Source organism: Bufo bufo, chromosome 7 (genome assembly GCF_905171765.1).
Source record: "Bufo bufo chromosome 7, aBufBuf1.1, whole genome shotgun sequence".
NCBI lineage: Eukaryota > Metazoa > Chordata > Amphibia > Anura > Bufonidae > Bufo > Bufo bufo.
Window position 1 is genome coordinate 15,136,539 of NC_053395.1, and position 26,720 is coordinate 15,163,258.

The 26,720-nt window shown below is 48.8% G+C and overlaps 1 protein-coding gene across 2 annotated transcripts; it reads right to left on the reverse strand.

The window, feature by feature from the left end:
• Positions 1-10,253: 10,253 nt before the first annotated feature.
• HMOX2 (heme oxygenase 2) lies at positions 10,254-19,146 on the reverse strand. 2 transcript variants are annotated; one of them, XM_040439354.1, is made up of 6 exons: positions 19,008-19,146; positions 16,433-16,542; positions 13,361-13,478; positions 12,543-13,034; positions 11,262-11,379; positions 10,254-11,179 (listed from the first exon to the last, which is right to left on the reverse strand). In XM_040439354.1, the coding sequence occupies exons 2-6, from the start codon at positions 16,501-16,503 to the stop codon at positions 11,055-11,057; spliced, it is 924 nt and encodes a 307-aa protein (XP_040295288.1). In that variant the 5' UTR covers positions 16,504-16,542; positions 19,008-19,146; the 3' UTR covers positions 10,254-11,054. The 2 variants fall into 2 exon arrangements, with proteins under 2 accessions (XP_040295288.1, XP_040295287.1); XM_040439353.1 differs by lacking the exon at positions 19,008-19,146 and adding an exon at positions 16,665-16,810.
• Positions 19,147-26,720: the final 7,574 nt, after the last annotated feature.

Consider the following 26,720-nt stretch of genomic DNA (forward strand, 5'->3'; position numbering starts at 1 on the left):
CCCATACAGGGCACCCTTACCAATACCCAGACCCTCATTTTGGATGATCCACATGTTGTGGCTCTCCAGGTGCTGTGAAACTACAACTCCTAGCAGGTAATGCAACCTCCAGCGCCCCCGCCAGTCCTGCCACACCCAGGGCACCAAGTCTATTGCCACTTGCAGGAGCCTCCAGATGCCTGAAGGCGGCGCTGCAGCGTCACCTAGAATACTGCAAACGCTAGGGGACGTTGGCATACTCTCCCGCGGTCCCTGGAGGGCTGAGGCATGTCCCTCTTGAATGCAATGGTGAAGCAGGGAGTCATCAGCTCCACTATTGAACCAGCCAGTGCTCTCCCCTGCATCAGGCGCGATGCGGTGACATCATCGAACCTGCTTAGCTCAGCGATCAGCGGGTGTGATGACATCACCGTATCACACCTGCCTGCTGAAATTGTGAAGTGTCCATGTCACACGACACCCGCCTGGGTGTTACACAGTCAGGACATTTCATCTAAAACTGATTCGGCAGATTCAACCCTTCCTAAAAAAACAGGAAGGATTGTGCGCTGACTCGGCAAAAAGTGACCTGACGGACAACATACAGAGCTTCATCCCGCTCAGCCTCGTGCCCTGCAGCGTGGATCCAGAGGAAGGCAGAAGCCAATGGGGCCCATTTTTTTTTTTTTTTTAAATGATCGTTGTTACCCATAGCAGCCAATCACAGTGCAGCTTTCATTTCTCAAGAGCACGATACTAAATGAAAGCTGCGTTGTGATTGGTTGCCGTGACCAACAGAAAATCTGCCCCTGGAACCTGTATTATTATTACACTCCAGGCCCTTCCTTCTTGGACTCTTTTAGTGAATTCACCGTCACCACTTCCTCCATAGTCCTGAACTCGCAGGGACTCTCTAATTTTATGAGACAGTCCCTGCAAATTCAGGCTGTCCTGAGCTGAAAATGAATGGGGCTTATGTAAACACATTCATAAATGGGCGGCGCCACAGGGTTTGGAGTAGAGGAGCCTATATGTCCCAAACTTATTAATTGCAAAGCTGGTAAGTATGAGTCCTCTGGCAGCGAGCTCCACAGCCCCACTGCTCTTACCGTAAAGAACCCCCTTCTGTGTTGCTGTAGTTCAGTCCTTAAAGTGTAGTCTTTGTGGGGTGGATGACGTGATTCATGTGACCCTATTTTCTCCTAAAATAAAATAAGTCCCTGGTATTTAGAAGTCCTAGAGTGTCCCTTCCGGGGAAAGCTGGGTGACAACCAACATGGCCGCTATTATAGCTCCCACAGGGGTTGTTCTATCTGCTTCTCTGTAGCCAGCAAGCAGCGATCCCAGTGTGAGGGATGTGTCACTGTATCACTGAGCAGATTTACCATGCAGGAGGCTGGGAAAGCTGAGTGACGGCCATTGTGGCTTTAATTCAGCTTTACCAGAGGCTGTTATATCGCACAACGGTGTTAATGAAAGAGATTAGCTCATTAAATTTTTATACCAAAAGCTGCTTAGAGCATGAAAATATTGCTTCTGGTGGCGGGCTCTGGGCAGAATCAGTCTCCTTCCACTTCTGGCAGCTGACAATATAGATCGCAATATCTTGCAGCGTATTGCTGCTGCCAATCCAGGGGGTCAGTGACATTTATATCAAACTTAAAAGAAACAAATCCAATATTGTTCCCACGTCCACGCAATATTCTGCCATCATCCATCTTGACCATCTCAGTGGCAGCTGGAGGCCATACCTTCTTTTAAAGGGAGTCTGTCAGCAGTTTTGACCATGCTAGACTGCTGACAGCACTAGATAGGGGCTGGGGACAGGACAAACATACCTTTTGCATGCCTCCGAAGTGTCCCTCTTTTTGACCCAGGTCCCTTTGTCCCTCTTGTTGACCTGGGGAATTAATGTATAAATGTGCACTAATAAATGTACTACATTGCTCCTCACTAAACTATCTGCATGGTTTTTACCTGTATATTAGACCAGAACTTCATTATTTGGTGCAATTTGGACCTTAAAATCTCTATAATTCGATGATTTATGTGCTAATATTTAAATAGATATTGACGTGCAAGAAAAAAAATTGTCCCAGGGGCTCCACATGCTGTAAAAAAAATAAAGGAACTTACTGTCCCCAGCTGCTACAGTTGTGACGGAGTCAGGAATTATGCTATGGGCAGAATAGAGGCGCAGCCTAGTCTGGAAAAAAGAAACTGCCGTAATGCGCGCTGCACATACTGTCCCTCTTTGCGATTTTCAAATGTTGGGAGGTATGCTTTTGTGGAGTAGCGTGAATATTAAGTTGTTTTCTGCTCCTGCAAGCGTCCAGGAGGCGGAGCTTCACTGTGAAGCACTCCATGCATTGCGCTCTTACAGCCCCGCCCCTCTGCCAAGCAGTGGTGTGATTTGTACAGTGGGCGTGTTATCTGCAGCTATCAGTAGATAAGGGCGGCTGGCACTGCTGGCTTTGACGCCTGTCTGATTTTTAAAGCTACAGCGTCCCTGCTTATGGCTGAGGTTATCTGATGACTGCTCGGAGCTAAAAATAATAATAATATTTATTTCTATAGCGCCACCATATTCCGCTGCGCTTTACAAACTCATAGGGTTCATGTACAAAAGTAACTGGCTAATATACAACTGAAACACTAGGGGTCAGGGCCCTGCTCGCAAGAGCTTACAATCTATGAGGAATTGGGGGTGACACATAAGGTAGTTGATTGTGATAAGTCAGATTCAAGCCATTATTGAACTGACAGGAGCGGTGCGGCCGATCTGCTTGGGGTTTGGGACTGCTAGGAGGATCGAGTTCAGGCCAGAGGAGTTGGTGAGGGAGAGGTTTAGTCTGGGAATAGTCATTTTAAGATGTGTTTTTAAGGCACGTTTGAAGGTGGAGAAGTGAATTGACCTGATATTCCGGGGCAGAGTATTCGATGGAGATGAGGAGGAAATGTATGGAGGTGCAGCACTGCGGAGAGCACGAGTAGGGTGGTAGATGGAGATGAGGAGGAGATGTATGGAGGTGCAGCACTGTGGAGAGCACGAGTAGGGGGTAGATGAAGATGAGATGTATGGAGGTGCAGCACTGCGGAGAGCACGAGTAGGGTGGTAGATGGAGATGAGGAGGAGATGTATGGAGGTGCAGCACTGTGGAGAGCACAAGTAGGGGGTAGATGAAGATGAGATGTATGGAGGTGCAGCACTGTGGAGAGCACAAGTAGGGGGTAGATGGAGATGAGATGTATGGAGGTGCAGCACTGCGGAGAGCATGAGTAGGGTGGTAGATGGAGATGAGGAGGAGATGTATGGAGGTGCAGCACTGTGGAGAGCACGAGTAGGGGGTAGATGAAGATGAGATGTATGGAGGTGCAGCACTGCGGAGAGCACGAGTAGGGTGGTAGATGGAGATGAGGAGGAGATGTATGGAGGTGCAGCACTGTGGAGAGCACGAGTAGGGTGGTAGATGGAGATGAGGAGGAGATGTATGGAGGTGCAGCACTGTGGAGAGCACAAGTAGGGGGTAGATGAAGATGAGATGTATGGAGGTGCAGCACTGTGGAGAGCACAAGTAGGGGGTAGATGGAGATGAGATGTATGGAGGTGCAGCACTGCGGAGAGCACGAGTAGGGTGGTAGATGGAGATGAGGAGGAGATGTATGGAGGTGCAGCACTGTGGAGAGCACGAGTAGGGTGGTAGATGGAGATGAGGAGGAGATGTATGGAGGTGCAGCACTGTGGAGAGCACAAGTAGGGGGTAGATGAAGATGAGATGTATGGAGGTGCAGCACTGTGGAGAGCACGAGTAGGGGGGTAGATGAAGATGAGATGTATGGAGGTGCAGCACTGCGGAGAGCACGAGTAGGGTGGTAGATGGAGATGAGGAGGAGATGTATGGAGGTGCAGCACTGTGGAGAGCACAAGTAGGGGGTAGATGAAGATGAGATGTATGGAGGTGCAGCACTGTGGAGAGCACAAGTAGGGGGTAGATGGAGATGAGATGTATGGAGGTGCAGCACTGCGGAGAGCATGAGTAGGGTGGTAGATGGAGATGAGGAGGAGATGTATGGAGGTGCAGCACTGTGGAGAGCACGAGTAGGGGGTAGATGAAGATGAGATGTATGGAGGTGCAGCACTGCGGAGAGCACGAGTAGGGTGGTAGATGGAGATGAGGAGGAGATGTATGGAGGTGCAGCACTGTGGAGAGCACAAGTAGGGGGTAGATGAAGATGAGATGTATGGAGGTGCAGCACTGTGGAGAGCACAAGTAGGGGGTAGATGGAGATGAGATGTATGGAGGTGCAGCACTGCGGAGAGCATGAGTAGGGTGGTAGATGGAGATGAGGAGGAGATGTATGGAGGTGCAGCACTGTGGAGAGCACGAGTAGGGTGGTAGATGGAGATGAGGAGATGTATGGAGGTGCAGCACTGTGGAGCGAGTAGGGGGTAGATGGAGATGAGGAGGAGATGTATGGAGGTGCAGCACTGTGGAGAGCACGAGTAGGATGGTAGATGGAGATGAGGAGATGTATGGAGGTGCAGCACTGTGGAGAGCACGAGTAGGGTGGTAGATGGAGATGAGGAGGAGATGTATGGAGGGGCAGCACTGTGGAGAGCACGAGTAGGGTGGTAGATGGAGATGAGATGTATGGAGGTGCAGCACTGTGGAGAGCACGAGTAGGGTGGTAGATGGAGATGTATGGAGGTGCAGCAGTGTGGAGAGCACGAGTAGGGTGGTAGATGGAGATGAGGAGGAGATGTATGGAGGTGCAGCACTGCGGAGAGCACGAGTAGGGTGGTAGATGGAGATGAGGAGGAGATTTATGGAGGTGCAGCACTGTGGAGAGCACGAGCAGGGTGGTAGATGGAGATGAGGAGATGTATGGAGGTGCAGCACTGTGGAGAGCACGAGTAGGATGGTAGATGGAGATGAGGAGGAGATGTATGGAGGTGCAGCACTGTGGAGAGCACGAGCAGGGTGGTAGATGGAGATGAGGAGATGTATGGAGGTGCAGCACTGTGGAGAGCACAAGTAGGGTGGTAGATGGAGATGAGGAGGAGATGTATGGAGGTGCAGCACTGCGGAGAGCACGAGTAGGGTGGTAGATGGAGATGAGGAGGAGATTTATGGAGGTGCAGCACTGTGGAGAGCACGAGCAGGGTGGTAGATGGAGATGAGGAGATGTATGGAGGTGCAGCACTGTGGAGAGCACGAGTAGGATGGTAGATGGAGATGAGTAGGAGATGTATGGAGGTGCAGCACTGTGGAGAGCACGAGCAGGGTGGTAGATGGAGATGAGGAGATGTATGGAGGTGCAGCACTGTGGAGAGCACAAGTAGGGTGGTAGATGGAGATGAGGAGGAGATGTATGGAGGTGCAGCACTGCGGAGAGCACGAGTAGGGTGGTAGATGGAGATGAGGAGGAGATTTATGGAGGTGCAGCACTGTGGAGAGCACGAGCAGGGTGGTAGATGGAGATGAGGAGATGTATGGAGGTGCAGCACTGTGGAGAGCACGAGTAGGATAGTAGATGGAGATGAGGAGGAGATGTATGGAGGTGCAGCACTGTGGAGAGCACGAGCAGGGTGGTAGATGGAGATGAGGAGATGTATGGAGGTGCAGCACTGTGGAGAGCACAAGTAGGGGGTAGATGGAGATGAGGAGGAGATGTATGGAGGTGCAGCACTGTGGAGAGCACGAGTAGGGGGTAGATGGAGATGAGGAGGAGATGTATGGAGGTGCAGCACTGTGGAGAGCAGGAGTAGGATGGTAGATGGAGATGAGGAGGAGATTTATGGAGGTGCAGCACTGTGGAGAGCACGAGTAGGATGGTAGATGGAGATGAGGAGGAGATGTATGGAGGTGCAGCACTGTGGAGAGCACGAGCAGGGTGGTAGATGGAGATGAGGAGATGTATGGAGGTGCAGCACTGTGGAGAGCACAAGTAGGGTGGTAGATGGAGATGAGGAGGAGATGTATGGAGGTGCAGCACTGCGGAGAGCACGAGTAGGGTGGTAGATGGAGATGAGGAGGAGATTTATGGAGGTGCAGCACTGTGGAGAGCACGAGCAGGGTGGTAGATGGAGATGAGGAGATGTATGGAGGTGCAGCACTGTGGAGAGCACGAGTAGGATGGTAGATGGAGATGAGGAGGAGATGTATGGAGGTGCAGCACTGTGGAGAGCACGAGCAGGGTGGTAGATGGAGATGAGGAGATGTATGGAGGTGCAGCACTGTGGAGAGCACAAGTAGGGTGGTAGATGGAGATGAGGAGGAGATGTATGGAGGTGCAGCACTGCGGAGAGCACGAGTAGGGTGGTAGATGGAGATGAGGAGGAGATTTATGGAGGTGCAGCACTGTGGAGAGCACGAGCAGGGTGGTAGATGGAGATGAGGAGATGTATGGAGGTGCAGCACTGTGGAGAGCACGAGTAGGATAGTAGATGGAGATGAGGAGGAGATGTATGGAGGTGCAGCACTGTGGAGAGCACGAGCAGGGTGGTAGATGGAGATGAGGAGATGTATGGAGGTGCAGCACTGTGGAGAGCACAAGTAGGGGGTAGATGGAGATGAGGAGGAGATGTATGGAGGTGCAGCACTGTGGAGAGCACGAGTAGGGGGTAGATGGAGATGAGGAGGAGATGTATGGAGGTGCAGCACTGTGGAGAGCAGGAGTAGGATGGTAGATGGAGATGAGGAGGAGATTTATGGAGGTGCAGCACTGTGGAGAGCACGAGTAGGATGGTAGATGGAGATGAGGAGGAGATGTATGGAGGTGCAGCACTGTGGAGAGCACAAGTAGGATGGTAGATGGAGATGAGGAGGAGATGTATGGAGGTGCAGCACTGTGGAGAGCACGAGTAGGGTGGTAGATAGAGATGAGGAGATGATGTATGGAGGTGCAGCACTGTGGAGAGCACGAGTAGGGTGGTAGATGGAGATGAGGAGGAGATGTATGGAGGTGCAGCACTGGAGAGCACAAGTAGGATGGTAGATGGAGATGAGGAGGATATGTATGGAGGGGCAGCACTGTGGAGAGCACGAGTAGGGTGGTAGATGGAGATGAGGAGGAGATGTATGGAGGGGCAGCACTGCGGAGACCACAAGTAGGATGGTAGATGGAGATGAGGAGGAGATGTAAGAGGGGCAGCACTGTGGAGAGCTTTGTGTGTGAGAAGCTTGAACTGTATTCTGTGGTGGATGGGCAACCAGTGAAGTGACTGGCACAGACTAGTAGCATCAGTGTAGCGGTTGGATGGATAGATGAGCCTGACTGCAGCATTTAGAACAGACTGAAGGGGGAGAGCCTAGTGAGAGGGAGACCGATTAGTAATGCGTTGCAGTAGTCAAGACGAGAATGAATCAAGGCGACAAGAGTTTTTGCTGTTTCCACCGTAAGAAAAGGGCGGATTCTTGTGATATTCTTGAGGTGCAGACGACAAGAGTGAGGAAGTTATTGAATATTGGGAACAAAAGAAAGATCAGAGTCAAATGTGGCCCCAAGACAGCGGGCATACTGCCCAGGAGTTATGATAGTGCTGCAGACTGAAATTGAAATATCAAATTTAGGTGAGTTAGTAGATGGGGAAAGACAAGAAGTTCAGTTTTTTAGAGGTTCAGTTTTAGATACAGAGAGGACATGTCAGAGACAGCTGCCAGACAATTACTGGTGTTTTGGAGTAAAGCAGGGGTGATGTCAGGGGACGAAGTGTATAGTTGGGTGTCGTCAGCGTAGAGATGGTACCGAAAGCCAAATCTGCTGATAGTCTGTCCGATGGGGCTGTGTAGAGGGAGAAGAGTAGAGGACCTAGTACTGAGCCCTGAGGAACTCCAACATCAAGAGGAAGAGGAGCCTGCCAATGATACACTAAAGGAACGGCCATAGAGACAGGAAGAGAACCAAGAGAGAACAGTGTCCTTAAGGCTAACTGAGTGGAGCATGAGGAGGAGTGTTATGGTCTACGGCAGGGATGCTCAAACCTGCGGCCCTCCAGCTGTTGCAAAACCACAACTCCCAGCATGCCCTAATAGCTGTAGACTGTCCAGGCATGCTGGGAGTTGTAGTTTTGCAGCAGCTGGAGGGCCGCAGGTTGGGCATCTCTGGTCTACGGTACCAAACGCTGCAGAGAGATCCAGAAGAATCAGTAGAGAATAATCACCATTTCATTAGACACTTTAGTAAGGGCAGTTTCTGTAGAGTGAAGAGGGCGAAAGGCAGATTATAATGGTTTAAGAAGAGAGTTTGCCGAGAGATAGCTTATTAAGCGAGAGTAGACCAGACGTTCAAGGAGTTTAGAGATGAAGGGGAGGTTAGAAACAGGTCGGTAGTTATCAGCAGGAGCAGATATTTCCTGGACCTAAATACGGACCAGAACTACCTGCTTCACTGGCGCATGCACAAACCCCACCTCATCCACCAGAATGACGAGTAGTTCTGGTCCCATCCACAGCTCCTCCCTGTCCTCGGCTGCAGAAATGGTGTCCACATCCAGACTGGAAACCAGGTGAAGGAGGTGACGTGGGCAGATGAGCATTATGTGACCGGGTTCTCTGGTCTGTCTGCGTGGTCAGAACTGCAGAGACTCCCTTTATAGGGGTTTTCTAGACATTTAAATATTGATGACCTATTCTCAGGACAGGTCGTTAATATCAGATCTGTGGGGGTGTCAGACGCCCAGAACCCAACCAGTAAACTATTGGAACAGACAATCACTGCAGCCTCATCTTGGTAGCACAGCGCCATACTGTGCATAGTGGCCGTGTTTGGTATTGCAGCCCATGTATGTAAGCCTTCTTGTGTGACCCATGTGTTTTCCTCTTCTCGTCTATCCCACCGTGTACCTCCTCTGCCTCCTGCTGTGCCCACACTGGTCTGTGGCAGAGGAGGGATCATCAGGCCACACTACAGATGGAGGGCCTCTTTAAACCCCACACGAGATCTTACCACCCGTAATCCATGGTGAAAATAATTATAGAAGCAGGACTGACGCCGGGGCGCCGCTTATCTGTGAAAAAAAGCTTCGGACTCCAGAACGTATAGATTGTAATATAATTTATTGAGTTACAGAAGGCAGCTCGGGGAGAGAGGAAACGCCAGCACGTGTCGTACTCCGACGCGCCTCAGCCCTGAATACCGCAAATATCGAACTGTTAATACACAACCGTTACCTGAAGAATGAATGGGTGAGCAGCGTCGGCGGGAAGGCAGCCATTTTCTGAGGTAACCCCTTATCTAGCCTGCAGTCATGAGGTGTGAGGCACAACGTGTTTTGTACCTCAGTGGTTCCACATTTTCTTACTCTGCATCTAAGCTAAGGTCACCAAAATGGCTACTCCACCACGTGTCTGTCACTGGGGAAAGTTACAGGGCGTCCCCCAATCATAATAAAAAGCCTTAGGCTGAGTTTACACGGGCGTTGCGGGAAAAGGTGCGGGTGCGTTGCGGGAACATGCACGATTTTTCCGCGCGAGTGCAAAACATTGTAATGCATTGTGCACGTGCGTGAGAAAAATCGGCATGTTTTCACAGAACTTCGGGCTTGGGATCGGTGTTGTGTAGATTGTAATATTTACCCTTATAAAATGGTTATAAGGGAAAATAATAGCATTCTGACTACAGCATGCTTAGTAAAATAGCGCTGGAGGGGTTAAAAAAAAATTAATAATAATTTAACTCACCTTAATCCACTTGCTCGCAGCAGCGGCTTCTCTTCTGTCTTCTTCTTTGCTGTGTGCAGGAACAGCACCTGTGGTGACGTCACTCCGGTCATCACATGGTCCGTCACATGATCTTTTACCATGGTGATGGATCATGTGATGACGGAGTGACGTCACCACAGGTCCTTTTCCTGCACACAGCAAAGATGAAGACAGAAGAGATGCCGGCATGCGCGATCAAGTGGATTAAGGAGAGTTAAATTATTATTTATTTTTTTTAACCCCTCCAGCGCTATTTTACTAAGCATTCTGTATTCAGAATGCTATTATTTTCCCTTATAACCATGTTATAAGGGAAAATAATAATGATCGGGTCTCCAATCCGATCGTCTCCTAGCAACCGTGCGTGAAAATCGCACCACATCCGCACTTGCTTGCGATTTCACGCAGCCCCATTCACTTCTATGGGGCCTGCGTTGCGTGGAAATCACAGCATCATGTGCGACAGCGACCATAGAAATGAATGGGTCCGGATTCAGTGGCGGGTGCAATGCGTTCACCTCCCGCATTGTACCCGCGCGGAATACTCGCCACGTGTTAAACTCAGCTTAGTAAATAAGTGCATGAATCGTCCTCTCTACCGCTCACGAACCAATATGGCCGCCATCAACCCTCCGCAGGTCCATGTAACAATAAGAGACGCATGTGGCAGCACAAGGCGGGATCCCACTGAAGCCACTAGAAAAGCTGTACGGCGGCCATGATGGCAGTCACCCAGCTTTCCTAGAGGCAGAATAATTAGTAAAAAATGTAACGCATAAAGAAGTGAATGATTTCCAGCTTGAGCAAGGAATACAGGCACGAGATACTGTCGTCTTAGTGCAAAAACCTCAGCAATGGGGGAGGGGGATCTAAAAATCTACAAGGAATCCTGGCTCCTTATAACAAGATGGATTCCTCTCGTGGCAGCACCAAACCGTAACACTTTAAATTCATGAAATTGTCTTTGGGAGCGTTGCATATATTGGTTCCATATGGCTACATCCTGTCATCTAACACGAGTGGGGGATGGGCGTCCCTTACTATACCGCCATGCTTACTATATGGGGAGTAAAGCACGGGGACGGCTTCTTAAAACCTAATGTGTGCCTGGGGATCACTGACCTCTTACCGTAGGCGGTAATATATGCAATCTGGACATGAAGGAGTTAATTGCCCCTGAACCTTGGCGGTTCACTTATGGCAGAGTCCATACGGATCAAGCAGGTCAAGTTCACAGCATCGTCTAATGTGCCTTGGGGGAGGGGCATTATGGCGGATTCTAGAAATGAAAATCTTCATAAAATCTTCATTAAGTCCTGGATTTATTGAAAGCCCCAAAAATCATCCTGTGTCCCCGCGGTGGGACCCCAATCACATGAGGTACCAAGCGATGGTGGCAGCAATGGCGGCGGCAAAGGCAGCTAGCACCGCTTTTACTTCAGGACGACTGGTAAGAGCCACGACAGCGTGGAGTGGACAACCTGAGGCGACGGCACCTGGGAGAGGGAAGGACGGAGAAGTAAGTCCCTGCACAGGACTCCACTCTGCTACATGTGCACATGTGCCATGAACACTCACCTTTAGCAGCATAGTAGGGGCATTTCCGAAGATCTCCCTTCCCGTCGTGCACCGGAAGACCGTCTTCTTGTGGTTCATCCGGGATGGTGGCTCCGATTTTATCCAACTCCTCAAAAACCTGCAAGAAATGGAGAATTCAACTTCTACAAATACAAACCATCTGAACCCAGAGGGAGAGAAGGATTCAGGATTGTAGTAGTTCTATTCCTGTACACAGGGGGCAGTATTATAGCAGTTATACTTGTGTACACAGGGGGCAGTATTATAGCAGCTATACTTGTGTACACAGGGGGCAGTATTATAGCAGTTATACTTGTGTACACAGGAGGCAGTATTATAGCAGTTATACTTGTGTACACAGGAGGCAGTATTATAGCAGTTATACTTGTGTACACAGGGGGCAGTATTATAGCAGTTATACTTGTGTACACAGGGGGCAGTATTATAGCAGTTATACTTGTGTACACAGGGGGCAGTATTATAGCAGCTATACTTGTGTACACAGGGGGCAGTATTATAGCAGTTATATTCGTGTACACAGGGGGCAGTATAAAGTCTGAATCACATAACCATACTTGGTCCGAGCAACACGGTCCATGTGTCAGCCGCATCCCCAGGACTGACGTTGGTTCCCCTAACCTGAAGTGTTTTTTGATACCGTCAGTTCCTACCTGATTGCGGATCTATCGTATACACGATGATGCGAGTACAGTACAATAGACCCGCGACCAGATAGGAACTGTATGATGCAGTCTGTTCGGGTCCAGAAGATGCAGTCGACACACAGGCCATGTTTTCCGGACTGAGTACGGTCGTGTGAATCAGCCCTTACAGTACAATAGGAAAGCAAGGGGCGCCAGCAGACATTAAAGGAAACTTTTTTGATAATTTAGTTAAAATCCAACAGACACATACAGTTCATATCTCCATCACAGATGACCCGGCAAAAATGCCGGATGTCGGCCACTACATGCAGTAGTATTTGTCCAGCCGAGACCCAGCATTTAGCCGGATCACCGTTGGACCGCTGTGAACAGGGCCTGGCACTATTCAGCCATGTGACATATAAGCTCAGTTTTTTTCGTATGTGTCTGTTGGCTTTTCTCTAAATTACCAATACAGAAGGTTTTTTTAATGGCTGCTGGTCCGGATCCTCCTGCTTTCTGCTCCGGTCTCCACCACTTCAGTTGAATGCACTTGATTTCTAAGGCAGTCATATAGAAGTCACATTCTTGTACACACGGTAGACTAGTATAATTCCAGATGGTGTTGAACACTTACGTTCATATTAAACTGGAAGGCTTTGTTTGCTTCCTCCACAATGCTCTTCTTGGCCTCATCGCTCAGTTCCAGGGTGTTGAGTCGGGCCCTGTAGAGCTGCTTGAACTGCTGGGCGTTTGTGACATTATCAAACAGGTAGAATTGGATTCCTTCCCCGGTGCCGGGTAGATGCAGGGCTCTCTGGGCCACCTTCTTCAGGACTTGTCCCCCTGACAGATCCCCCATGTACCTGGTGTAGGCGTGAGCCACCAGCAGCTCTGGCTTGTGACGACCCAAGTGGTGGATCCGGTCCACGTAAGCCTGAGTGGCCTCGGAGCACTGTATAGTGTCCTCCCAATCTTCTCCATAGAAGTAGGCGACATCTTTCTTCAGAGCCTCCGCCCTGTGCAGCTCCTGAGGGAAATACAGGGCAGTGATGGACGGGTTCTCCTTGTTCCGATCGAGCTCCTCCTCCAGCGCAGAATACGTGTAGTAAAGGGCGCCGGTGGCCAGCTGTGGACAAGAGACAGACAACGGGGGTGTAAATGGTTCCGAGGGCATCGAGCCTTCCCTCCATTTAACTGTGCCACATACATTATCATGGAAGGATATTACGCTGATACCAGCCCTACTGACACCGGTCAGATGTCCAGTCTATCAGCTTTCATGAGCATAACGGGATATAATGCTGTAATTCACATATAGTTACATCCTTCTGCCCCATCACTGGTTACCTACTCCCATGGGGGCAGTGATGTTAGCCATATTGATGGTCGCCCAATACAAGTGGTTACATCACAAGTTTTAACGCCCTTGTATTGCACCCTGGCTTCACCCACCTTGAACAATTCTCGCTTGATTTGACCCTTCAGAAAATCCTTCACAAACTTGGTATTTTCCGCCTTCTCGTGAGATTCCTTAGTTCCTTCCTTGAGGAGCTCGGACAGATCTGTCGGCCTAGGGAGACACAGAGAAGACCTGTCTTATCATTAAGCTTCTTCTTTGTTGAATCCAGTTCTAGGCCGCGCCATTTACCAATGACTGACCCCCCCACCGATCCTGAGAAAGGAGGTCCTATTTCCCCATCCTGAAGGGAGCAGCAGGGCGCATGTATGGCCAGCCGCTCCAGCAGGATGGGGGAACCGAACCAGTGGTCGGACCCCCACCAATTCTGTGGATAGGGGGTAACTTCAAAATTTAGCACAACTCCTTTAAACCGAGCAGCTCTTGCAGTTACCCAGGACCCGGCAATCAAGTGATTGCTGGTACGGTCACGGCCGGAAGACAGGCACCGCAATAAACTGTCTCTGCCTTCTCTATGGAGATCCCGGCCATCACTGACAAACCAGCACCCCACTCAGGACGCCTGGAGTGCATGGGTGGTCTGCAAGGGGTTAAAGGAAATCTCAGCTTTTTCAAAAAAATGGAAGAAGTGAAAGTCTGCATAAAATTGTGCAACTGTCAATCCTTTCTGTCTCGGATTCTGAGTCACGCGGTCTTCTCTTCCCCATTCACATTCAGAGCAAAATTCACAATTCTGCTGTTTCCTGTAACCAGAGCTCAGCACTGTGAGCTCAGAGGGGAGTCTCAGACTGACGGAGGCCGGAGCCAAACTGCATTTCCATGGAAATCAGAAGAACTGTGAGAGCAGCTCTGGGTGTAACTGGAGAGACCTATATAAATGATAGAACATTGAGCTAGAAAGTGAAGTGACTCCACACTCCTAGGCCCGACGCGGCAGGCGATTGTTGGGAGGGAAGCGTTCCTGCCCAGTAACCACCTGCTCGTCAGTGGAGGAGACCTCTGCTATTACATGTAGTGATCTCCTCTACAGTATAGGGAGGAGCATTCCCTAACGCCATCTCTCGTCCCCATACTGAACCACTGTTTGCCGGCAGCAGGGCGTGATTAGATAGCACAATCTGCCGCCGGCAATCGATTCAGCCTGCTTAAAGACTGCGATTGCCCGATGAGCAGTTGCTCGTTTATCATATATTTGGCGGCAGTATTACACAGGCGGATCTGCTACGCACTGTGCACGGCTACGGACTTTACACCTGGACCATTGTAAATGCAAGCTGGTGCAATCTAGCAGGAGCAGGCGTCTGACACCCTGAGCAGAAGGTGGAAGCGGTCTATAACCACTTCTGTCTTCATACATAGCGCGTGGAGAACAGGCAGTGGAACGAGGGCGGAGGAGAAGGTTCGGCCTCATGGTGGGCGCTAGGACTTACAAGAAAAAAAGACACAAATCGATAAAAAAAAATAAAGTCGGGAGAGATGGTGCTGATGATGTGTGCAGCCCATGGAGGATTGTGGAATCTTCTCTGCCACGTTATATGTGAATCCATATTTTTATTTACAATGTGGCAGTGAAGCCTCAAAACCTGCACCACAACAGAAGGTGAGGGGCTCCTGAGACATCACATGTCTGACCCCGGGACCTTCAGGTGACCACAACTGCTGCACCACAACAGAATGTGAGGGGCTCCTGAGACATCACATGTCTGACCCCGGGACCTTAAGGTAACCACAACTGCTTAAGCATAATAGAAGTTGAGGGGTTCCTGACACATCACACACCTGACCCCTGGTGACCACGACTGCTGAACCACAACAGAATGTGAGGGGCTCCTGAGACATATCACGTCTGACTCCAGGACCTTCAGGAGACCACGACTGCTGCATCACAACAGAAGTTGAGGGGCTCCTGATACATCACATGTCCGACGCCAGGACCTTCAGGAGACCACGACTGCTGCACCACAATAGAAGCTGAGGGGCTCCTGATACATCACATGTCCAACCCCAGGACCTTCAGGTGACCACAAATGCTGCACCACAATAGAAGGTGAGGGGTTCATGATATATCACATGTCCGAACTCAGGACCTTAAGGTGACCACAACTGCTTAAGCATAATAGAAGTTGAGGGGCTCCTGACACATCACACACCTGACCCCTGGTGACCACGACTGCTGCACCACAACAGAATGTGAGGGGCTCCTGATACATCACATGTCCAACCCCAGGACCTTCAGGTGGCCACGACTGCTGCAACCACAATAGAAGGTGAGGGCTCGTGATACATCACATGTCTGACCCCAGGACCTTCAGGTGACCACAAATGCTGCACCACAATAGAAGGTGAGGGGCTCGTGATACATCACATGTCCGACCCCAGGACCTTCAGGTGACCATGACTGCTGCACCACAATAGAAGGTGAGGGGCTCGTGATACATCACATGTCCGACCCCAGGACCTTCAGGTGACCATGACTGCTGCACCACAATAGAAGGTGAGGGGCTCGTGATACATCACATGTCCGACCCCAGGACCTTCAGGTGACCACGACTGCTGCACCACAATAGAAGGTGAGGGGTTCGTGATACATCACATGTCCGACCCCAGGACCTTCAGGTGACCACAAATGCTGCACCACAATAGAAGGTGAGGGGCTCGTGATACATCACATGTCCGACCCCGGGACCTTCAGGTGACCATGACTGCTACACCACAAGAGCAGACACGCAGGGAAGAAGGAGACATTATGAGATGTGCCCGAACATGTACAGCTGGAGGGTTACAGGTTGTCTCATTCTCCTGCTGGTCTATATGTGAGACCCCCGGAGATACATACTATAACCTGCCCCCTACAGAGAGGCGGTAGACGCTCAGGAGTAAATATTGCGCTCGTGGATACACATCTGCGCCATCCTCTCCCTAAATACAGTGTGAGGAGCTGCTGGGCGGACGTAACACGGTGACATACGGACTACGTGCTCGCCTCTTCTGTTACCTCCTCTATACCGCTGGCACAGGACATCATAAAGGGGGGCACAAACTTTCAAAGCGCTAGAGGACCCTGCCCACACGGCGCCCCCCATGTACGGGGCGGGTTTCTCACTCACCTCAGGGGCTGATTTTCCTCCTCTCTGGGCCCGGATCCGTACAGGTCGCTCTCTCCCGGTGTGGCGGACATGGCTTCTCGTCTTCTGTGCGAGGTGATGAGTGCTGAGTCCTGCGGTACAGAGAGGGAGACTGAAGAAGAGCACAAAGCCCGAGTAATCCCTCCCCTCCCCCCAGCTACGGACAAAGCCTCCCTATGTCACCCCGTGAACACCGTCCTCCCCTCTCACTTACTGGGCAGCCTGTGGTCTGTAGCTGGGTGCAGGGTGACCCGTATATATAGCGCTGGCCCCGCAGCTGACGATCACTTCCGTGTTTCTCGCCCAGCTCTGCTGCAGTCAGGGCTTTTTTTTTTTTTTCTTAACGTGACTCAGCGGACTGAGAGGATCCGAAAACAGGAAGTGACTGGCGGTGGCGTGACTCAGCACAACGTGGCGGTGCGCTGTGTGCAGGCAGCGCGGGCTCAGCGGATAACTCAGCAGAATTACTGATCGGGCGTCTGGGAAAGCTGGGTGACGTCCACTGTGGATGTCAAGGGTGGACATAACATATGGCGAAGGGTGCGAGGACACGTCCATCTACATGCTGAATGTGCGGAGGCGGCACAAGAGGATCCGTGAATCGCCCCCCTGTACCTGTGCACACCAACAACCACCACCCTCATCATCATAACAACAGTGGGAGGGTGACCTAAACACCCGGGGGTCACATCTGCCTTATGTGGCATCTATAGGGCGTGTGTAAGTGGTGAGAATAAGGTCCATGTATATGGGGTGTATACAGGGTAGTATCATTGGGGCGTTGTACAGCGCCTCCATTTCAGCACTATATGGCGGTATTATTTGGGCTCTATACAGCTCTTCAACTCCGGTACTACATCGCATTATTTCAACACTATACGTAATCCTCTATTCCATCACTATATGGCGGTATCTTTGGGGCACCACACAACTCCTATTACAGCACCTCGTGGTGTTATTATTTCAGTATTGTACAGCTCTTCTACATCTACACTACGTGGCGCATTATTTGGGCACTATTATTAGGGTTCTCTTATTTCAGCACTATGGGGCAGATTTACCAATTACTTCAGCTTGATATGGAGTATTGTGTCTGCATTACGTCTGCACTATATGGCAGTATTATTTGTGTGTCAGTTTTACCTCTGCAGTATTATAAATGTGTCAGTAGGGTCAGGGTCTGCACTATATGGCGGTATTATGTGCCGGTATTACCTCTGCAGTACATGGCAGTATTATTTATGTCAGTAGGGTTAGGGTCTGTGCTATATGGCGGTATTATGTGTCGGTATTACCTCTGCAGTACATGGCAGCATTATTTATGTGTCAGTAGGGTTAGGGTCTGCGCTATATGGCGGTATAATGTGCCGGTATTACATCTGCAGTACATGGCAGTATTATTTATGTCAGTAGGGTTAGGGTCTGCGCTATATGGCGCCGGTATTACATCTGCAGTACATGGCAGTATTATTTATGTCAGTAGGGTTAGGGTCTGCGCTATATGGCGGTATTATGTGCCGTATTACCTCTGCAGTACATGGCAGTATTATTTATGTCAGTAGGGTTAGGGTCTGCGCTATATGGCGGTATTATCTCTGCAGTACATGGCAGTATTATTTATGTCAGTAGGGTTAGGGTCTGCGCTATATGGCGGTATTACGTGCCGGTATTACCTCTGCAGTACATGGCAGTATTATTTATGTGTCGGTAGGGTTAGGGTCTGCGCTATATGGCGGTATTATGTGCCGGTATTACCTCTGCAGTACATGGCAGTATTATTTATGGGTCAGTAGGGTTAGGGTCTGCGCTATATGGCGGTATTATGTGGCTGTATTACCTCTGCAGTACATGGCAGTATTATTTATGGGTCAGTAGGGTTAGGGTCTGTGCTATATGGCGGTATAATGTGCCGGTATTACCTCTGCAGTACATGGCAGTATTATTTATGTGTCGGTAGGGTTAGGGTCTGCGCTATATGGCGGTATTATGTGCCGGTATTACCTCCGCAGTACATGGCAGTATTATTTATGTCAGTAGGGTTAGGATCTGCGCTATATGGCGGTATTATGTGCCGGTATTACCTCTGAAGTACATGGCAGTATTATTTATGGGTCAGTAGGGTTAGGATCTGCGCTATATGGCGGTATTATGTGCCGGTATTACCTCTGAAGTACATGGCAGTATTATTTATGGGTCAGTAGGGTTAGGATCTGCGCTATATGGCGGTATTATGTGCCGGTATTACCTCCGCAGTACATGGCAGTATTATAAATGTGTCGGTAGGGTTAGGGTCTGCGCTATATGGCGGTATTATATACGTGCCAGTATTACCTCCGCCCTATACTATGTGGGCAGTGGTCAGCACTGTATGCATAGTTCTCTTGCTGCGCCATTGCCCTGTATAGAATATAAATGTGTGAGAAGAAAGCTCTGTGGTCCAGGAACGACAACTCCTAACATGGCACAATCACTATGTAGTCCCCCGGTTTTCCTCCACTAGGATTGCCCGCTCTCCGTACACACAAACCGATGGGCCCCTCGGTGTCCCGGTCCTCACCAGCGGCGGGGTCTCCCGGTCACTGCTCCCAGGGCGCTGAGAGGCTCAGGTAAACAAAGCTTAGCTCAGCTCTGGCCGAAAACAGGAAATGCTCGTCCCCATAGCAACCAAGAGCGCGAGCCCGAGCCTGCAGTCACAAGACGCTGTTTACCGCTGAGGCGGAATTTTTTTTTTTTTTCCTGTGGAACTTTATTAACGAATGAACAAAGTCAGAGAGGCGAAGACTTGAAGTGCGATAGGATTTGTTTGGTTGTTCAAACTTTATTAGAAAGTGAACAAAAGTGTCCAGAAAGATCAAATCCTGTGACATTCCAGGGATAATGAGCGGGGGGAGGGGCGGCTCTGGCGTCCTGTTGATCATGTTCTCTGTAAATAGCTGTATTTTTCGTGTTTTGTTTTTTCCCCATAAATTTTGTGGAGAACTTATCGCCAGTAATAAAATCAGTTACAGCGATCTCTCCTGAGGAAAAGTCAGTTGCAGTGAGCTCTCCTGAGGTAAAATCAGTTACAGTGAGCTCTCCTGAGGTAAAATCAGTTGCAGTGAGCTCTCCTGAGGTAAAATCAGTTACAGTGAGCTCTCCTGAGGTAAAATCAGTTACAGTGAACTGCCCTGAGGTAAAATCAGTTGCAGTGAACTGCCCTGAGGTAAAATCAGTTGCAGTGAACTTTCCTGAGGTAAAATCAGTTGCAGCGAGCGCCGAGCTCTCCTGAGGTAAAATCAGTTGCAGTGAGCTCTCCTGAGGTAAAATCAGTCGCAGTGAGCTCTCCTGAGGTAAAATCAGTCACAGTGAGCTCTCCTGAGGTAAAATCAGTCGCAGTGAGCTCTTCTGAGGTAAAATCAGTTACAGTGAGCTCTCCTGAGGTAAAATCAGTTGCAGTGAGCTCTCCTGAGGTAAAATCAGTTGCAGTGTGCGTTCTGAGCTAAAATCAGTTACAGTGAGCTCTCCTGAGGTAAAATCAGTCGCAGTGAGCTCTCCTGAGGTAAAATCAGTTGCAGTGAGCTCTCCTGAGGTAAAAATCAGTTGCAGTGAGCTCTCCTGAGGTAAAATCAGTCGCAGTGAGCTCTCCTGAGGTAAAATCAGTTGCAGTGAGCTCTCCTGAGGTAAAATCAGTTGCAGTGAGCTCTCCTGAGGTAAAATCAGTTGCAGTGAGCTCTCCTGAGGTAAAATCAGTTGCAGTGAGCTCTCCTGAGGTAAAATCAGTTGCAGTGAGCTCTCCTGAGGTAAAATCAGTTGCAGTGAGCTCTCCTGAGGTAAAATCAGTTGCAGTGAGCTCTCCTGAGGTAAAATTAGTTGCAGTGAGCTCTCCTGAGGTAAAATCAGTTGCAGTGAGCTCTCCTGAGGTAAAATCAGTTGCAGTGAGCTCTCCTGAGGTAAAATTAGTTACAGTGAGCTCTCCTGAGGTAAAATCAGTTGCAGTGAGCTCTCCTGGGGTAAAATCAGTTGCAGTGAGCTCTCCTGAGGTAAAATCAGTTGCAGTGAGCTCTCCTGAGGTAAAATTAGTTGCAGTGAGCTCTCCTGAGGTAAAATCAGTTGCAGTGAGCTCTCCTGAGGTAAAATCAGTTGCAGTGAGCTCTCCTGAGGTAAAATCAGTTGCAGTGAGCTCTCCTGGGGTAAAATCAGTTGCAGTGAGCTCTCCTGGGGTAAAATCAGTTGCAGTGAGCTCTCCTGAGGTAAAATCAGTTGCAGTGAATTCTCCTGAGGTCAAATCAGGTAGGCCCCTTTCACACGAGCGAGATGAACACATGGCACCCGCATTTAATCCTGACCCATTTATTTCAATGGGTCTGTGTACATGAGCGTTTTTTTTTCACGCATCATTTCTGCGTTGCGTGAAAAACGCAGCATGTTCTATATTCTGCGTTTTTCACGCAACCCTGGCCCCATAGACGTGAATGGAGCTTCAGTGAAAAACGCATTGCATCCGCACCTGCTTGCGGATGCAATGCGTTTTTTCACTACTGGTTGCTAGGAGATGTTGTTTGCATCAAAACGCACTGCACCCGCGCGGAAAAAATTGAACAACTGAACGCAATCGCAGACAAAACTTACTGAACTTGCTTGCAAAATAGTGCGAGTTTATAGTCCATAACACTGAATGCACCCTGAGAGCATCGTTCGTGTGAAAGAGGCCTCTCAGCCGTGTTAGCCCCCCCCATATCAAAATTTTTGAACAAAACATATGCAGTTGGTTAGATCTTTGTTAGATCAGGTTAGATCAATTGCTGTTTGCGTTAGATCTCATACAGAAGTAGAGATATTAACAGTTATTTGCAGGGGGGCTAACCCGTCATCAGCCCCCCCCCTTATCAAAAAATTGACCAAACAATTAGCTATTTTGAAAGATATTTGTTAGATCCGGTATGATCAACTAGTTGTTTTGTTAGATCTCACATAATTACAGACTTATTAAGTGGTTAATGAGGGGGGGCTAGCCCCCCCACATGCAATTTTCAGGTAAAATTTGATGCAGAGTAATAGGCCTTCGTTAGATCCGGTAAGATCAAGTGGTTTCAACGTTAGATCTCATATAATTACAGAGATATTTCACATGAAAACACAGATATTAGGTAGTATTAAATAGGGGGGCTAGCCCCCCTTATGTAATACCAAATAATCATAATATCTCATTAATTATATGAGATCTAACATTGAAACCACTTGATCTTACCGGATCTAACAAAGGCCTATTAGCCTGAATTAAATTTTACCAGAAAATTGCATGTGGGGGGGGGGCTAGCCCCCCTATTTAATACTACCTTATATCTGTTTTCATGTGAAATATCTTTGTAATTATATGAGATCTAACGTTGAAACCACTTCATCTTACCGGATCTAATGCAGATCTATTAGTCTGAATCAAATTTTACCAGAAAATTGCATGTGGGGGGGCTAGCCCAACCCTTATATAATACCAAATTTCCATAATATCTCTGTAATTATATGAGATCTAATGTTAAAACCACTTGATCTTACCAGATCTAACGAAGGCCTATTAGTCTGAATCAAATTTTACCAGAAAATTGCATGTGGGGGGCTAGCCCCCCTATTTAATACTACCTAATATCTGTGTTTTCATGTAAAATATCTCTGTAATTATATGAGATCTAACATTGAAACCACTTGATCTTACCGGATCTAACAAAGGCCTATTAGCCTGAATGAAATTTTACCAGAAAATTGCAAATGGGGGGCTAGCCCCCCCCTGACGTAATACCAAATATCCATAATATCTCTGTAATTATATGAGATCTAACGTTGAAACCACTTGATCTTACCGGATCTAACGAAGGCCTATTAGTCTGCATCAAATTTTACCAGAAAATTGCATGGGGTGGGGGGGCTAGCCCCCCTATTTAATACTACCTAATATCTGTGTTTTCATGTGAAATATCTCTGTAATTATATGAGATCTAACATTGAAACCACTTGATCTTACCGGATCTAACGAAGGCCTATTACTCTGCCTCAAATTTTACCTGAAAATTGCATGTGGGGGGGCTAGCCCCCCCTCATTAACCACTTAATAAGTCTGTAATTATGTGAGATCTAACAAAACAACTAGTTGATCATACCGGATCTAACAAATATCTTCCAAAATAGCTAATTGTTTGGTCAATTTTTTGATAAGGGGGGGCTGATGACGGGTTAGCCCCCCCCTGCAAATAACTGTTAATATCTCTACTTCTGTATGAGATCTAACGCAAACAACAATTGATCCAACCTGATCTAACAAAGATCTAACCAACTGTATATGTTTTTTTCAAAAATATTGATATGGGGGGGCTAACACGGCTGAGGCCTTACAGTGAGCTCATACTTACCAACGTTTAGGTTGGTAAAAATTGTGACATTGAAAACCCCGCCTAACTCCCGACTTTGCCAGGACAGTCTCTGAAAACCAGGGACAGTCCCTGCAAAGTCAGGATAGTTGGCAACTATGTGAGCTCTCCTGAGGTAAAATCAGTTGCAGTGAGCTCTCCTGAGGTAAAATCAGTTGCAGTGAGCTGTCCTGAGGTAAATCAGTTGCAGTGAGCTGTCCTGAGGTAAAATCAGTTGCAGTGAGCTGTCCTGAGGTAAATCAGTTGCAGTGAGCTCTCCTGAGGTAAAATCAGTTGCAGTGAGCTGTCCTGAGGTAAATCAGTTGCAGTGAGCTCTCCTGAGGTAAAGTCAGATGCAGTGAACTGTCCTAAGGTAAAATTAGTTGCAGTGAGCTCTCCTGAGGAAAAGTCAGATGCAGTGAACTGTCCTAAGGTAAAATTAGTTGCAGTAAGCTGTCCTGAGGCAAAATCAGTTGCAGTGAGCTGTTCTCAGGTACAATCAGTCACAGTGAGCTCTCCTGAGGTAAAGTCAGTTACATTGAGCTCTCCTGAGTTAAAATCAGCTACAGTGAGCTCTCCTAAGGTAAAATCAGGTGCAGTGAGCTTATACTTACCAAAGTTTAGGTTGGTAAAAATTGTGACACTGAAAACCCTGCCCCTGGGAATGCCTGACTTGCTACTGTCTCTGAAAACCAGGGACAGTCCCTGCAAAGCCAGGACAGTTGGCAACTACGTGGGCTCTCCTGAGGTAAAATCAGGTGCAGTGAGCTCTCCGGAGGTAAAATCAGTTACAGTGAGCTCTCCTGAGGTAAAATCAGTTGCAGTGAGCTCTCCGGAGGTAAAATCAGTTACAGTGAGCTCATACTTACCAACCTTTAGGTTGGTAAAAATTGTGACACTAAAAACCCCGCCCCTGGGAATGCCTAACTCCTGTCTCTGAAAACCAGGGACATTCCCTTTCGTCCTAACCAGCAGCACAAGTGGGGTATTTGCCCCTGTGAAGCTGGTCAGGACAGGCAGAATTTTTAATGAACAAAAAATTTCTGCCTAAGTATCCTAATTAGTAATTAATTAAGCCCCTACCCCATATAACCCGGCCCCTAACTGGACGGGGTTGCTTTTTTATTGTCCTGTGGACTCCAGGACAGGCTAGACTCCTTATTGGAGTCTCCCATAGTTATCTGTAGCGTTATAATAATGGTTATTATAATGTCTAATTCTGCCTTCTTGTTTTTCTAGGTATCCTGAGAATGTCCTGCCCTCTCCTGCCTCGGTGGGAGCGTGCCTCCGCTGGATTACATTCGGGGCCCATCTATCTATGTTCATATCGATGCCTCTTACCTCGTGTGCCACATAAGCAGTCGCTTCAGCGCTCCTCCCGCGTCTCGCGAGTACCGGAAGTGCGTCATTGACGTCACTTCCGGTCCGCGGCTCCGTCCTCCAGCGCTGTGTTCATCGCTTCCTCTGTATTAAAATCCTCTTAAGTCCGTGCCCTCAGGTTTGCTGGGGTACCCAACGGGGGGAAATAGAGGAATTCGATTATTTCTATTAAAATTATAGTTTTAACTTCGGGAATCCACCCCCAGGGTGGGGGAGTGACTATAAACTCCTCCCCCTTGCGCTATTTAAGGCACCTGTGTGAGGCAGGTCAATGTTGCTCTCAGTTTTCGGAGCTCAACTGACTTCTGATGTTTGGCTACTCCTGCGCTCAGGAAGTTCCTTGAAAGTCACCTTGTTTTTTTCTAAGATGGCATCGCCACCTCATGGTAAGGTACTGCTCTCCTTTTTTGTACCATTTTGGGTCCAAATTCTTATCCTATTGTCTGTTCTTAGGCAAATCTACTCAGAAGCAGAAACATCTCGCCTGCTCCAGCTGCAGCACCCCATTGCCGGATTCATACGAATTCCACCGATGCTCAGGCTGCCGACCCAGACCAACGGACCCAGAACCAACCGTGGTGGATATGTTTTCATGGATGAAACCGTTCATGGATACGTCCATTGCCGAGATTAAGGGAGCAGTCTCTAACAAGAGGCCCAGACAGGCTTCTCCTGATCCTGTAAACATGTCTGAAGACGTCGTCTCCATTGAGGATAATTCTTCCTCTGAGGAAGAGAGTTCGGCCTTCCTTTTTCCGGCCGAAAACACTCAAAGACTGTTACGCTCCATCAGGTCGAGGGACCATGCTGTTGAGCAAGGGGAAGCTCCACAGTCCACCTCTAGGGGGCCAAGGGCCTTTAAAGTGGACGAGTCTTTAAAGAAATTAATGGCGACCGAGTGGAAACACCCGGAGAAGGGGGCAGTATTAACAAAAAGATTTAAACTAATGTTCCCTTTACAGGATGCGGATTCCTTAGTCTGGGTTCCACCTCCAAAGGTGGATATGGCCATATCAAAGCTCTCTAAAAGGACTCTAGTCCCCTCAGACGACGGCATCAACCTAAAGGACCCCCTAGACAGACGAGCAGAGTGCACGCTTAGACGCAACTACTCGGCTGCCTCCGCCTCTGCCTCGGTTGCTATAGCATGCTCTGAAGTATCAGAGTTTGTCCGTGCACGCACTCTCAGAATCCAATCAGACTTGGATTCTGGGGTTGCCCGGGACGACATCCTGGACCAATTTAAAACACTCTTACTGGGCATTGATTTCCTTATCAGACTCCTCCCAACAGCAATTAAAATTAGCGGCCAAGTCTATGGTGCTCTCCTTTGCCAGCAGGCGCCCACTCTGGTTAAAACCATGGGCGGCGGACAACACGTCCAAATTTAACCTTTGCTCCCTTCCTTATGAGCTATGGGAGATTGTTCGGTTCTGAATTAGATTCTCTCATGGAGAACTTAGCGGACAAAAAAGGTAAATCCCTCCCCCAGCAGTCCTTTCGGGGTCGAGGAAGAGGCAGAGGAGGAAGATTTCAGGGGGGAGATAGAACCCAGAGGCGTTCTGAAGGTAGTAAGAGAGGTAGGTCGTGGGAACCGCAGGGCTGACCTATGACTCTCTACAGCCCGTCAATTCCCCTTCCCCACCCCCCAGGGTCCCAGAGGAAGGACTGGTTTTCAGTCCCCCAGTCGGTGGACGTTTGAGTCTATTCAAAAGTTTTTGGATGCAAAAAATTCCAGACCCTTGGGTGCTACAAGTGATAGCATCAGGGTACACAATAGATTTAATTTCCCTTCCTCGGGACAAGTTCGTCCTAACAAGGACGTTAGCACCCGACAAACAATTAATCCTGGAAGACTCGGTTCTCCAGTATATACAGAAAGGAGCATTAGAGGAGGTTCCTCCTCGCGTGTGGCGGCAGGGGGTTTATTCCCCCATCTTTCTGGTACCAAAACCATCAGGAGACTGGCGGATGATCATCGATTTAGGTTACTTAAATCGCTTCATCAGGAAGAAGCGTTTCCGGATGGAAACCATTCGCTCTGTATTAAATATCCTGAACCCAGGAGATATGGTAACTATAGACCTGAAGGATGCTTATCTTCATGTTCCCATCTGCCCAGCACACAGGAAATATCTCAGAGTTGCTGTGGCCTTGCAAGGGGTAGTGAAGCACTACCAGTTTGCTGTATTGCCCTTCGGCATATCCTCAGCTCCGCACACCTTCACAAAGGTAGTGGCTCCTGTGGTTGCCCATTTAAGACTTCTTGGGCTAGAGGTCGTACCGTACTTGGATGATTGGCTTTTAAAAGCCGCAGACGTCCTGCAGAGTCAGCTTCATCAAGCTCTCCAGATTCTCCATGGTCTGGGTTGGTTGATAAATTGGGACAAGTCGCACTTAGTCCCCTCAACCACGAGAACGTTCTTGGGGTTTGTGATCGATTCACAACTGATGACCCTGTACCTGTCCCCACAGAGGAGGGACAGAGTAATAAAAGCCGCACAGTCTCTTAT

Excerpts from the sequence above, each read along its gene's own strand:
- HMOX2 (XM_040439354.1), bottom strand. The coding sequence starts at position 16,503 with ATGTCCGCCACACCGGGAGAGAGCGACCTGTACGGATCCGGGCCCAGA. Across the intron at positions 13,035-13,360 it reads TCAAGCGAGAATTGTTCAAG|CTGGCCACCGGCGCCCTTTA; the intron begins GTGGGTGAAGCC and ends TCTTGTCCACAG. Across the intron at positions 11,180-11,261 it reads CCCCTACTATGCTGCTAAAG|GTGCCGTCGCCTCAGGTTGT; the intron begins GTGAGTGTTCAT and ends TCCCTCTCCCAG.